This window comes from Anneissia japonica, unplaced genomic scaffold, assembly GCF_011630105.1.
Source record: "Anneissia japonica isolate Jap-2015-1 unplaced genomic scaffold, ASM1163010v1 scaffold287806_len661372_cov189, whole genome shotgun sequence".
NCBI lineage: Eukaryota > Metazoa > Echinodermata > Crinoidea > Comatulida > Comatulidae > Anneissia > Anneissia japonica.
In genome coordinates, this window is record NW_022743067.1 from 403,240 (window position 1) to 417,864 (window position 14,625).

Consider the following 14,625-nt stretch of genomic DNA (forward strand, 5'->3'; position numbering starts at 1 on the left):
AGATGTGTATGCAAAAGTTATATAGCCATAACTGACGCATATAGAATATCTCACCGACCTGGAGGTGCGGAAACCTGAGCTGCCCAATCCAGAGCCGCCGCAAACTTAGTCGGGGGCCAGCGCGCACAAATCTCGCAAGGCTCAGCCTTGCTGCACGAGCGACACAACACCTATTTTCTAGTCGTTCTATATACCCATATTTCTCTGCATCAACAAAACAAATATTATTTCTGTACTTCTACAGTACTTTTGAGGTCAGCGCCTTTTAGAGATTCTCTTCTACGACACGCCTACTTTTATTTCAAATTATCTGTTACGGTTGATGGTAGCATACATGCCTATATCATTAAATATATTTCATTTAAATGTTATTTAATTTGTTTATCTAGCAGAACATTAGGTTAATTGATGTTTTATAAAGCATGCGTATCATATATATTTTTAATGTTTATGTTACTAATGTTCATTATACACCGATTGCAATTTCTTATTGTTTTAACCAACTAGGGTGTGAACGGAATATTGATAATTATGTATTCTTTGCTTCAAGTTACGGAATTTGTTACCATATATTGTTGTGTAGCACAAAAAAAAAGAGTAAAGTTTGAAATTAACAAAAACAATGCTTAATTACCGGTACTCAGACATTATCTTTGGCCCATGAGCCCAACTTAAAATAAATGTTGGCCCTTGAAACCAATAAATTAAGAATCAGGGGTGTGAAGCATAACAGGAGGGGTAGAAATAGTGTCGAATGCTAGGAAAGGTTCACCGTCGTAGTCTATTCATTTTTTGTTTGTTTGAGTATAAATGTTTGTGTACATAGTTTAGGTGCTCAAATTAAACATATACAGTATTGAAACTTGAATTGTACGTGATTTATTAAAAATATTTTTGTTTATGTACCCGGTATTGTTAACTCTCTCTCTCTAAAAACAGCTTAAAAATGCACAGATCATCAGAACCCCTGGGAGATTCGCCCCCAGAATTCTCACCGGACTCCGACCCTGGCGAGGGCTCTGACGGCGCCCGACCCACGTTTTAAATCAGACATTTCAAATATTTCAGGTTGGTAACTATGGGAGTCTATTTGGATACATACAGTAAATAAGCATAACTGATATTGTTATGATGATCCTTTTTCAATAAGTCTACATTTTTAGATTGGATTAAATAGAGTATGCCCTAGTTTTTCTGACCCTACTTTGTGAGGACGTATAAAAGTCGTTTGAATAAGTGCCTTTGGTTTGATGTGCATATAATATAATAATAGAGAACCACAAATTAAAGCCTTAATACTTTATCCAGGCAGCTGACACTGCAAAACATGCTTTATTACAATAGCATCACTATTATACATTAGTCAACATATAATATATACATGTATTAAGCTAATAAATATATTCATTGTAAAGAAATCCTATTTCAGCCTTGTCCAAAATATCAAGCATGATTACTGTAGGTACCCTACACACCCATATATGGGCAAATCTCAGGTATTTGTTACATAAAACTTATTACTGTAGTATGGACAGAGCTTCACTGTAAATATGGATGTACAGTACATCTCAAGCAAGAATGGTGCTAGGATTTGCTGGACGGAGGGTCCAATGTCGCTGACGAGAACGTAGGTGGGCGTGGCCTGGTGTCACTGGAAATGTGTCAGAAGTACAGTAGTCCAGTAAATTACTGAAAATTTAGGGGTTTCAAGATTCAAGATTATTATTGTCCAAAAAACGGAAATTCTGTTTTGGTAATACATACATATAAAAACTTATTTCATCGTTTTTACAGTTTACTAGTATATTTACATATACATATACATCTGTCTCTTATACACATCTAGATGTGTATAAGAGACAGCATTTATACATTATATGTTTTTTTTACTTGTCAATGAATTGTGTTTTTCTCCCCGACATGCGGCCAGCTCTCCCCGTCAGGGGGCCCTGCGCCCAACCTCTGATCTTAAACAATATGATGAAATTTCCACTAGAGATGCAAAATATATCCAAAAATGCAGCCCTGTTTAATTACATTTGTATATACTATATACAATAGCTTTACACACAAAGTACTCCAATCCTCTACCTAATACACCCATAAAAAATTAAGTACTGCTAAGTTGATAAAGGTGTTACTGATAGTCCAAGCTCCATTTCTCTCTGTTTCATCATTAAGCCCTGAAACACAAACCAAACAAATTTATTGTAAGATAAGAATTGCAACATTATAAGACAATGAGCTTGTTGAATAAAAAAAATAATTAAGTGTTCATTGTTCCGTGTGCAGAAACAGCATATCATGACTAGGATTTCCTGTTCTTGCATCCACTGTTGCATATACAGTGAAGATTTGAACTTCATGCAGTAACAGAAGTTAAAAAAAAATATCAACAAGGAAAGGAAAAGCACATTTGAAAATCTGGAGAACATTAAATATCTAAGATTCAATAAAATCATTAACTTCTAACCAGTTAAGATTTATCGATAATGACAGTGATTGCTGGGCCAGTTACTGTATATTAGGTCTTTAATTTGGAAGTCTGGATGAACCAATACAAGGGGTGGGTGATGAAACAGCTTTCATTTATAATTTTAACAAAAGATGCCATGACAGTAAATAAGTAAATTAAAACAATCACATATTTTTGGAATTAAATCTTACCTCTCCATGAATATAAAACCGTATTTTAAATTGTTAATGACTTCTTTTCGTATATCAAATATCACAGTCTTGTAATTGAAAAGGGACGTAAAAACAATGTTGATTATAAAAATAGACTTTGTATTTGTCATGATGGTAGCATCGAAGATGAGATTCTTTTTCCTTTGTTCTGCAAGTTATATACTGATTTAAGAAAAACGTATCTCCCATCATATTATATTAACTTTTCCAAAACTTTCCAACTAGTAAAAATTTTTAGCAAATTATGTCCTTGGAAAAGAGTAATATTATTAGAAAAGTATGTTTATTTATTTACCGTGCATTTAAGAGAAAAGAAAAGGAAACGTGTGTATTAACAAAATTGTTTTCAGATATTGTCACAACACGCTCATTTAACTTTGTAATATATTTGTTTTACAAGGGGCCGGATGCCTGGAGTCTGAATAAATTCCCTGTATGGGGAGCGAGAACAGGTAGTTTTCATGGCATGATGTTAACCTTAACGTTAATGGATGACATCATAATTTATTCATCTTTCGTTGCGGAGTACGTTAATTTTAAGATTTTTACGTGCTCTGCGTACATTAGTTACAGGTTTGTCCATGACGGACGAGATAACTCGCACTTGGCATAGTCAACAAAAAAATGCTGTCACAGTGCCGCGACGAGTTTACTCGTCCACTAATATGTTCCTGCCAATTTATTAGACACATCATTTTGATGATATATGACTAGATAAAATTTCAAAAAAGTATGATTGTACATGTAAAGTTGTTTTGGCACAAGGGAAGAAACCTTAAAAAAAGGTCTGGCAGTCAATGTGTTAACACTATGACCCTATTATAGGGATGGAATTTCTACTAATAATTCTCCACCTGAAGCTAGTTATTATTATCATCATCAACATCATCATTGTCTATCATTACCTGTGTCAGTTGTCATTATTGTTTACTTACCTGTCGAAGGTTTGACAACTGCTTCAGGATCATCTTCTGTCTATTTTCACCATCTTTGCGAATATCAGGACTAAATAGAGGATCCTGCAACAAAAAAAAATTTGTAATAAATAATGTGACATGTAAAAACAAATGTATTGTATAGACTCAAGCTAGATCTAGTTTGATCTAGCTAGATTTTCAAAAAATTGTACATAAAAACAGCTTCTGATGGACATAAGCAGGTGTCCCAAGTATACTGCAAGTCGCAGGATTCTCCCGGAAATCGGAACCACTTCTTGCACTCTCGCAAACAAGCAAGAATCTCCCGGAAAATAACCCATCTACAGCAAATTCATAATATTTGTATGTTTTAACTACTTTGCTATCAATTGTCTAGAATTCTTGAAATGGGAGGGCTGATTGTAGGGGGGGGGGAAGTGGGAGGTGCAAAGATAAAGTTGGAGCCTTGATGATTAGGTGAGGGGGAGCTAGCTCGCAAAATAAGGTGATTTGAGGTGATTTTTAACTACTTCAGCGTGATCTTTTCTTGGCTTTGAATGTGGATGCATGTGGCGGGCACAATTATTTTTTTGGGGAATGTTCACTCCTGCACACCCCCCTAGATACACCTAGATACTGCAATTGCCTCACAGAAGTCAGTGCTGATGGCTATAACCATGCGCAGCGAAATGAAATTAAATATGTTAAGAAAGCTCATTTAACTAGACTTCCTGAAAGTGATTTCATCTAACTTGGGACCCCTGCTAAAGGAAATTATTATTATATCAATGGACTCAAAAATAAGAAATGTACCTTATAATTCTGCTGATGCTGATATCTCCTTGGAGGCTCTGGGTTAACATTATCATTGTCCAAATTTTGTGCATCTCTATATTCGGCAGGAGTTACTGGTAGACTATCTACATCAAGTCTTTCATCTGTTCTTAAGAATGGCACAAAATCTCCAGTTTGTAATGGTGGTGTTTGAGAAGAATCCACTAACTCCTCTGGCCTACTTCTGACAACTCTCTCCTCTTGAGCGTGAAGTTCTTCCCTGTTGTTCTTTGAAGTGTGGCGTTTCTCATTCCGCTTTTCATATTTCAATATTTCATCAATCTCGCCATCTGCACAGTTAAGAACTTTAAACGCAGGCGAATCTTCTTGATTTCTCGCTTTCCTACTCTCCCTTCCCGTCCTGGGGGCCGGCATGTTTCTTTCCTGATCGGAAAGCAACTCCTGCATGCGTTTTTTCCGGCGCTCTTCTCGCACTTTCTTACTAACTGTCAAATCTTTATCTGATGCTTTAACTTTCTTCTTCGGTTCCGATTTGACACCCCATTTTGGTCGTTCGGATATCTTAACAGTTTTCTTCTTTCTCACTTTTATTTCTATTTCTTTGTTTTGATCTTCAACAGGTGATTTTCGGTCTTCCATTTTCCGGGTATTTGAGTCATTTTTAGGCATGACTGAATTTTTACTGTTGTCAATTATTCTGTGTTGTTTGTACTCAATACCAGCACTCTTGTCCCTGTCTGCCAATCTTGGTGATACATCATCTTGGCCTGTTGCAAAGTCTATGTAGTAAAACATAAATTGTAGAAAAAAAAAAGAAAATATTAGCCATCTGAAAATACACAATCATTACTACAGTATGTAATATAAACAAATATGGCTACTCATTCAAAAGTACTATGATATCAGTTAATGTTATTTGGTTAAGATTATATGTATGTATTACTCTAATGATAGGCCTATAAAGGCCCTAAACACCTAGGATTGTTGAAATGTCATCAACAAAAGGTTTATCCATATCTTACTACAACATCGGTTACGGAAGTCTGATCGCTTGTCTCCTTGAATAACCCTCACATGAAAATTAGACGGGATAAGGGGCAATGTGTTCATACTGTACATGTCCGTGCTTCGTCCAGGTTTAAATCAGTGGCGTTATCAACATGGGAAGGGGTAAGAAAACCCAGACCCCCTGTCAGGAAAGAAGCAAATACATTTGTTGGGTACACAGTTTTGGAAAAAGCATCTACAGGGGCCTAATCTTAAAATTTTCTCACTTCAGCCCCAACTACGAATGGGACTTAGTTGGATCTTCTGTTAGATACCTTGGATTCCTCATTAGGGAATCTCTGGTACAACCATTGGTTTTAATATTATAAAGAAATGATTGATTACCTGTTTGAACACCTTGTTCAATGACTACTGAATGACGAACTCCCGTTTCTTGGGGAATAGTAGCAACTTCTGTTGCAACTGGTGGCGGAGGAGGTGTACGTTGTACCGGTCCATGGCTACCACCTATTCTTGGGGTTGGGACTACTGGCTCATCTGGAAGAAAAGATACACAATATAAAACCATTATAAAGTGAGTGCAAGTAAGTGTTCTCTTCAGCTTTGAGTAATATCAATGGCATAGCGCCACTGAACATTGCATTCTGCCGTGAATATTGGCGGTATACAAATACTTATTTTTTGATTGTTTGAGTGAGCTGTGGTAAAAATCTGTATACTTAGCTTGAATGAACCTTGAACATCGCCATCTTACATACAACCTCACTCATATCATGAATTTGTTCTTTTAGTAACAAATACATGTGCTATTTGAGGCTTCCCATCACAAAACCAGCATTCAGTGGTGGCTCTAGGATATATTTTCTGGGGGAGGCTGAGCTGTCCGACAGATGGGGACTTGAGCTGGTAGGCCCAAGCTGGGGGAAGGGTTTGAGAGGGTGTTCCCCCTCCCAAATGAGAAGATAAGGAACCATGAGACTTTTTAAGAATAGGAACCTCTGGATGACCAGAAATGACACTCTCTGATGATTGTGACAGGCATGTGTTGGCTTGGCGTGGGCCTATTTTTTTATATTTTTTAGTCCGACCGCCTGACGAGCTCTGTCCAATGGGGGTGGGGGGGCTTGACCTGTCTGGTGGGGGGGCTTAAGCCCCTGTTGCCCCTCCGCTGGCGCCGCCACTGCTGTCGCTAAATGTTAAACTGGGTAATTAGCATCAGAATGTAGCAGTATTGTACACTCTTAGTACAGAGAGAGTCATAATATATTTACTCATAACAATAGCAAGTCGATTCCAGTAAACGACCCATCATTTTAAAGCTTATAATATGGAGAATATGAGTAAGTCAATGTTCTTGTTGTGGTCACTGATACTGGATTTGGCATGGCAAGCCAAATTCATAAATGAACAAACTGTAAATACTAACTGCAATGTGAAAGGAGAATTAAAATCACAAAAAGTGATTTCAAGTGAGATGAAAAATTAATTGAGAGGCCTTCTGAATGAAAGGGAAATACTTGATGCTACATACCTTCTCTGTGTGGCATGCTTGTTGGTGCATCTGAATTATTTATATTCAGGTGCCTCTTCCTCTTCTCTTGCTTCAACCTCATGGACTCTTCATACGCACGCTGCATGCTCTCCACCAATGCCTGGTGCTTGGCTAATGCATCTAACTGTGTAGTGTGAACAAAAAAGAAAACACTTAGATAAGATCAATAAATTTATTATTATTTTCTGGGATATATTTTCTGGGGGAGGCTGAGCTGTCCGACAGGTGGGGACTTGAGCTGGTAGGCCCAAGCTGGGGGAAGGGTTTGAGAGGGTGTTCCCCCTACCAAATGAGAAGAATAGGAACCATGAGACTTTTTAAGAATAGGAACCTCTGGATGACTAGAAATGACACTCTCTGATGATTGTAACAGACATGTGTTGGCTTGGCGTGGGCCTATTTTTTTAAATTTTCTAGTCCGACCGCCTGACGAGCTCTGTCCAATGGGGGTGGGGGGCTTGACCTGTCCGGTGTGGGGGGGCTTAAGCCCCTGCTGCCCCTCTGCTGGCGCCACCACTGCTGTCGCTAAATGTTAAACTGGGTAATTAGCATCAGAATGTAGCAGTATTGTACACTCTTAGTACAGAGAGAGTCATAATATATTTACTCATAACAATAGCAAGTCGATTCCAGTAAACGACCCATCATTTTAAAGCTTATAATATGGAGAATATGAGTAAGTCAATGTTCTTGTTGTGGTCACTGATACTGGATTTGGCATGGCAAGCCAAATTCATAAATGAACAAACTGTAAATACTAACTGCAATGTGAAAGGAGAATTAAAATCACAAAAAGTGATTTCAAGTGAGATGAAAAATTAATTGAGAGGCCTTCTGAATGAAAGGGAAATACTTGATGCTACATACCTTCTCTGTGTGGCATGCTTGTTGGTGCATCTGAATTATTTATATTCAGGTGCCTCTTCCTCTTCTCTTGCTTCAACCTCATGGACTCTTCATACGCACGCTGCATGCTCTCCACCAATGCCTGGTGCTTGGCTAATGCATCTAACTGTGTAGTGTGAACAAAAAAGAAAACACTTAGATAAGATCAATAAATTTATTATTATTTTTTTTAGTTACAAATCAGCAGACTCCATTTTGTCGTCAAGGCAGATTGGCGCAGCGGGAACGATTTGGTTTCCTAACCATGAGGTCATTTCGCTTGTGTCCTTAAGCAAGGCACTTTATCTGCATTGCTTCTCTCCATCCAAGAGAATAAATAGGTACATGGTGGGGTTGCCTGCTCCTGCAATGATTACCAGCAGCAACACTTGTATGTGGACCAAATGACCAGGGAAAAGAACTGTGTTTTATAACCTCAAGGAAGAGGCTCATTATAAATGCCCATACCAGTACCAGCCATGCACTCACAGCCATGAGGGGAGATGAATTCATTGGCCAACAGTCGTACGATGCAGTGTGTAAGTTAAGCCAGGTTTCCAAAAAATTGCTACACTGTCATTAGAGCAATTGCTACATAGTTGTTCTCGCCCCCAGTTTTTTAAATATTTAAAATCTGTATCTCATTAACCGTTCCTGTGTTTTTTGTCAAACATTTGTCCTGAGTTTTTCCTTGTACATACAGTATGTCTGGTGTCTTAGAATAATCAGTTGTTAACAACATATTTTTTTTTCAACCAGAGCCTCACTTTAAATCTCTATTTATTGCATGATATAAACAACTCACTTCTTTTTGTTTTTGTTTCTGAGCTTCCATTTCAAATTGCTTCTGCAGATTTTCTCGTTCCCTTGCCAGCTTTTCCTCTTCTTCTTTATCCTCTCTTCTCTTTCTCTCCATTGCTTCCCGTTTCAGCTTTTGTTTCTCTTCTACCTGGGCTTTAACTGCTTCCTGTACAGCATAACAAAACGGAATAAAATTGATTATATTAATTATAATGATAAATTTAATAAAAACAATAACAATGACAATAATAATTATAATAATAATAACAATTAAAATATAATTTTTATTTATGTGCATATAATAAATACGTAGATTGTGAATGAATAGTTTATTTCTGTTGTTGTTATTTCTGCTATACACATTAGCCATAACGAAATTCAAATATTAAGAAGTTTTGTAGGCTTACCATATGTTCCAAGTGTTTGTTTCGAGCCTTCTCCCGTCTTTCAACCTCAGCAGGATCTGTTAATCCCCACTGACTACGTTGATGACTTAAAAAATAGAAAAAAAAAGAAAAATTGAAGATCTGGGGTGGGAGATACACAAGAAAAGTTCCAACTCATACAAAATTTTAAAAGTAAAATCATACACATGATCTTGTAACGCTTTGCATTAGGTGAAGTAACTGAACTGAATACAGGGCAATAACATTGCAAGAGCTTTGACTTTTGTTTGCTAAAGGGGCTTATAAATATATACTTTCTCTGCTCCCTGGGGAGTATCCCTGGTCATTGCTGCTTGTACGCGTACAACCCATACATTCAATGCCATACCATCCTAGCAGGTACCTATTTATACTCCTGGGTGGAGAGAGGCAAACGTAAGAAAAAGTGCCTTGCCCAAGGACACAAGCAATTTGATGAGCATCGGTCTCGAACTCCTGATCAGAAGTCCAACACCTTACACGCTACGCAACATGCTCCTATAATATCAAATAATATTATGCAATCTGCAAAGGAGGTTATATATTCACCACTGTCTGTTAACAAGATTACGCAAACATTAAGGAATGAATTATTGTAAATCTTAGTGGAATGGTACATACAGTAATAATCTGAGATGATTAAATTTTGTGAAGAAAAGTTTAAAGCACAAGTTCAAAGAAATTTGATTTTTTACCCTCGAGCATAAAAGAAAATATTGTATTGTTCGGTATTTAGGCACAGGGTGGAAAATAAAGGAATGCCCCATCATACACAGCCTGCGTATTGTTCAGTATACAGGCATAGGGCGGAGGGATGCACCCTATCGAGTGACTGCTCAAGTTATAGTTACTATTATTACAGTAACACATTATATAAACCACTTCCCTAGGCCTATGCACTTCGTGCTACGTAGTTACCAGTGTGCACGCAGCGCTCATTTTGAAACTAGCTAGCTACTATAGGCCGTTGGAAGTCACAAACTAAGTTGCAGGACATTGGTGGCGCTGTTTCAAAATAAACCCGATAAAATGATCTATAGATCATCAGGTGCATGACTTGAGCACTGCCAGACTATCAAATTATATATGACAAAAACATGTGACATGCCTAAATATGGTCATGATGACATCACAGCATGTGACCATATACAGGCACATCATGACTATTGTATATAACAATTTTTTGATAAGAGCGAATGATGTTTAAATTTTCAACAAGTATAGAGGGATGGATGTGGATCTGATCTTAACATTTGAGACTGCACATTTGAATGTTAATATTAATTTTTATATTTTTCTTTATTACTAGAGAAGTGATTACATACCCTCTTGGAGTTATTATAGTCTCCTGTGATGCAGTTGTCCCACTTAGTGGATCGCTCTGGACTGTCTCGGATCTGACGATTTCTTTCCTCTTCTCTTCCGTTGCAATGTCATCTTTTGTTTCCATACTCTGGGGTGACACACTACGTTTGACAATAGGTACCTGCCTTGCCCAATAATCATTTTCTGCTATACCAACTTCACCACGCCGTTGTTGCTTCTCCTTTGCTTGACGTTCCTTAGCATCTTGCCTTTGTTTTTCTATCAAAAGAATACATCACAGGCTTTATCTAAATCAGTATCTACAGTGCCTACCATCTAAGGCCAAGGCCAACCAAAGTGGACTTAACCATTATAGCACTGACAGTCAGCTCATCAACACTTATATTTTTAACCTAAAATTTAATAAACCAATCAGAAGATAGCAAAAAAAAAAAATCGCAAATTACAAGAAAAATGAATATGAACATTTGAAAGAAATTGTTATTAAATTTTATTCTTAATCATCACTATAAAATGATATTATATGAGAGCGTGTCAGACAAATTCTACATAAAGTTTCAAATTGTCAATAAAAATTATTGTATATCATATAAAAAATATTAATATTAAAATGTAGGAAGATCTCAGATGAACCATGGTAGAGAGGTCAACTTTAATAATAGTGTAGTTTTATATAGCGCACATATCCATCTAATGTAAGATGCTCAGGGAGCTTGATATGTGGATTAGGAACTCGATCAATGACTTTCTTTGGCCCTAAGGGTCTCTTCGTGTCTGTGCTACCCGGTAACCCGGTACCAGCAACTCTCGTCGTCCACCACAGGGGCTGTCTGTTCCAGTACACTGGGGTATCCCCCTACTCGTCTCGAAGGATGTACATGGTTCTTTATAGTGCACACGAGCCATTGTATACACTGGGCCTACGGTTTATAGTCCTTATCCGAGAAGACATGTTCTACCACCAGAACCATAGGCGAGCGTGCCGTTCGAACCAGCGCTGATATTATGGCTATAGCTTGCGGTGCCCCTGCTAACCGCTCGGCCATTCGACTCACCAATTATGGGTGTGATACTCAGTGAAAAGAATCAACTTACCCAACTCTTGAAGCCATGCTTCTTTTTCTTTCTGCTTTATTGATTTACTTTCATCTGAATAATTCTACAATCAACAGGAAAAGCCAGTTTATATCAATAAAAATTCTGACGATCATGTAGTAGCAGAGTAAAGAATCATTATTTATTGAAATAAATTAATTTAGTTTCATAACAATATTGGTAAGTTTCACCAAAGTTTGTTCCTGGTTGAGCAAAAAAAAATTATTACAACATATATATTATTTATTGGTAAAAGAATTAAATCTCTAAAAAATAGATGTTATGTGCCAGAGTTGAATGTAATGCATGTTAAAAAAACAGCTAATTTTTTTTCTATCCATCTCATTAGTATTAGTTGATATGGCAGTGATGATGATAACTGTGATGATAATGACTGTGATGGTTATGATAACCAAGATGATGTATATGACAACAATAATAATGAAGATGATAATAACGATAAATAATGCAGGTAAAGATGCTAAGATAAAGATGATGATAATAATATTTGAAGACAGTAGTTGATGACAGAAGAAATACATGATGATGATTGAAGATGATTTATAATAATAATAATAATGATATTGAAAGTGGTGTTAGCAGCAATAATGATAATCTTTTAAACATTTATTCACATCCAACATACCCCAAATGAAAATGAACTTCTCATAGCGGCAGGTGTGTTGGCTTGTCTGTAGGAATAATCCACTCTAGATGAGGGGGGTTCTGGCTTGGAGTTAAGCACTTGGTTTTTTGGCTCTTCATAAATGACACTCTGAAACACAAATAAAGTATACATGTTAGAAGACTTCGCAATATTAAAGTATGGGACATGTTTTAGATGTATTTATATTGTAAAATTTATTATGTGTGTTTGTAAACAAGAGGATAGGTAGGTAGTTTGCAAACAAGTAAAACCAAACAAAGAATATCTGTAAATTTTCAAAATTAATGGTATTACTATATGCTTATTTTGAGTGCAAATTTTCCTTTTGTATTAGAACAAGATACAACTAACTCCTTGAAAATGTTCATTTGGAATGTATATTACAAGATTGAGTTACGTTCACGTGTCACTGATATATGTGAGTACCATCAAAAAGATACAACTAATTTTACACTTCAAAACATTTTTTTTTTTCAATATGGAAACAAACCTGTACAACTTGTTTAGCAACATCAACCTTTCTTTGACTCCTACCCCCACTATCACCTAGATTACCCCATGGGCTCCACTGCTCAGCACTATCCCCACTTAGGCGAACTTTCTTCATCCTCTCTTTCTCTTTCTGTTTTTCTGCAACCTGTTTATCTGTCGAAAAATAGTTGAACTTACAATAATCGAAATTGAAATTAAAAACATTTTATTGACTTAAAAAATTATATATGAAATTTATTAAAAATCAATAAAATTACTACACATGTTATACAGTTTAATAATAATAAAAAATTGAATTAAATTTATTATATTTTTACACTATTGTAATGTTTAATTGTTGAATTGAGGCTGAGCATTTATCAACAAAAACATGAGTAACATATATATGCATTAAAAATTTTTTTTTATTGTAAGCTGGTAAATATTTAGTGGGGTCAGACAATACCTAGGTAATTAGTGAGGGGTAAACTTACCTAATTCCTCCCTCCATTGGCGTCTTCTTCTCTCAGCATCATCTTTATCGTTGAAACCGGTCGTACCAATGCAGTTTGCAATATCACCAAGATTGGTTCTTGGGCTGGTGGTGCTCTCATTATCATTTATCACCTGAGTTCTATTTACATCTTTTTGCTCTTCAATATCATGTTGATTTGAAGAATCTACGTTATTTTGATTAGGTCCATTGTTTTCTGTTGCATTAGATACAGTTTCTTTGCTTTGTATTGGTTGTACATTTGTATTTATTTCTTCATTTTCTCTGTCAGATTTCCCTTTTGGTATGTTGTCTTCTTTGTGGTCTTGATTATTTCTTTCATCTGTCTTATCCTCAATTCTAATATCACCATTTTCTACAAGAAATAATGGATGTAGAATTATATAAAAACAATTACATAATCAAATACTTGAAGAAACCTGCAGTAGTCTAGATTGTTTTTTAGAAATATATTTAAATCTTAAAAAAATGTTACACATACCAAACTTTAGAGAGGCATTCTCGCCACCAAGTGTTTGTAATATCTTGTTGAGCTGGTCTTGTGTCAGAGTTACAGTGTTTGCTGATGACACCTGTTTCTTCTTCTTCTTCTGAGCTTGTATATTCTTCGCTACGAAATTCACATCCTGTTCAGATTTGGTGTGTTTTGTTTTTGCTGCATTGTTATTCTTTAAAACCGGTTTCTTTGGCGCATCCTTCTTTTTCAGCGCTGTGGAACCCTTCTGGCTTAGCTCTGTTTGAGGTCGTGAAACTGTCCCCGGTGGATTCTCGTTGGTGGCAACTTTCCTTACGGAATATCCTTGCGTTCGTGACTTATAGCTAAACTGAAAACATACAGAGAAACTGTGATTAATGTTTCTATTTATACATTACTTTCAAATTGTTATGAAAATATCTCCCATATCATAGCATTCTGAATGAAGATATCTTTCATTGTAGTTTTTCTAAGTGTAATATGAGTTGGTTAAATCATTTTATTATGCATTTATAACAATTTTAGGCTTTTAACTGATTGTGTAAGTTTCAATACTTTATATTTTCATTCTGTAATTTGTGTTTACACTGTTGGATTTGCAATAAGTAATAAAAAAATAAAAAATAAAAAAAATAAAATATCTATTTATGTTACCCTAAAGGAAAACTGAAAGAAATATTGTTATTGAATATGTTTTCAAATGAAAGAATTGAAATAAATGACCATTATATCCCTACCTTCTTCTTCCTCTTTTCAGGCTCTGAAAATCAAACAAAAACATATTATTACATATTTTCAGATATATATGCTTTTTAACTTGAATTCGAAATTACCATAACAAAACAACGTACATTAGTGTAAACTTACCTTTAAATAAGTAAATACCAATTTGACCAGACTTAGATTTAGCAGCAATTCTTGCTGCTTCACTGAAAAGACAAAAGTAATATATATATAGTGGTATATACTTTTCGCCTACTATATAACTTCAAGAACATACATTGAT

At 36.0% G+C, this 14,625-nt stretch overlaps 1 protein-coding gene across 1 annotated transcript; it reads right to left on the reverse strand.

The window, feature by feature from the left end:
- Positions 1-2,047: 2,047 nt before the first annotated feature.
- LOC117119336 (coiled-coil domain-containing protein 66-like) lies at positions 2,048-14,548 on the reverse strand (the record flags this gene model as incomplete). Its single annotated transcript, XM_033264123.1, is given in 17 exon segments — positions 2,048-2,183; positions 3,624-3,707; positions 4,419-5,179; positions 5,793-5,945; positions 6,940-7,084; positions 7,184-7,242; positions 7,828-7,972; positions 8,651-8,812; positions 9,054-9,138; positions 10,397-10,655; positions 11,493-11,556; positions 12,139-12,267; positions 12,650-12,804; positions 13,125-13,499; positions 13,626-13,968; positions 14,357-14,379; positions 14,487-14,548. Coding segments are annotated over 17 exon segments (3,067 nt in total), but the record flags the coding sequence as incomplete, so codon positions are not given.
- Between the last annotated feature and the right edge of the window lie 77 nt (positions 14,549-14,625).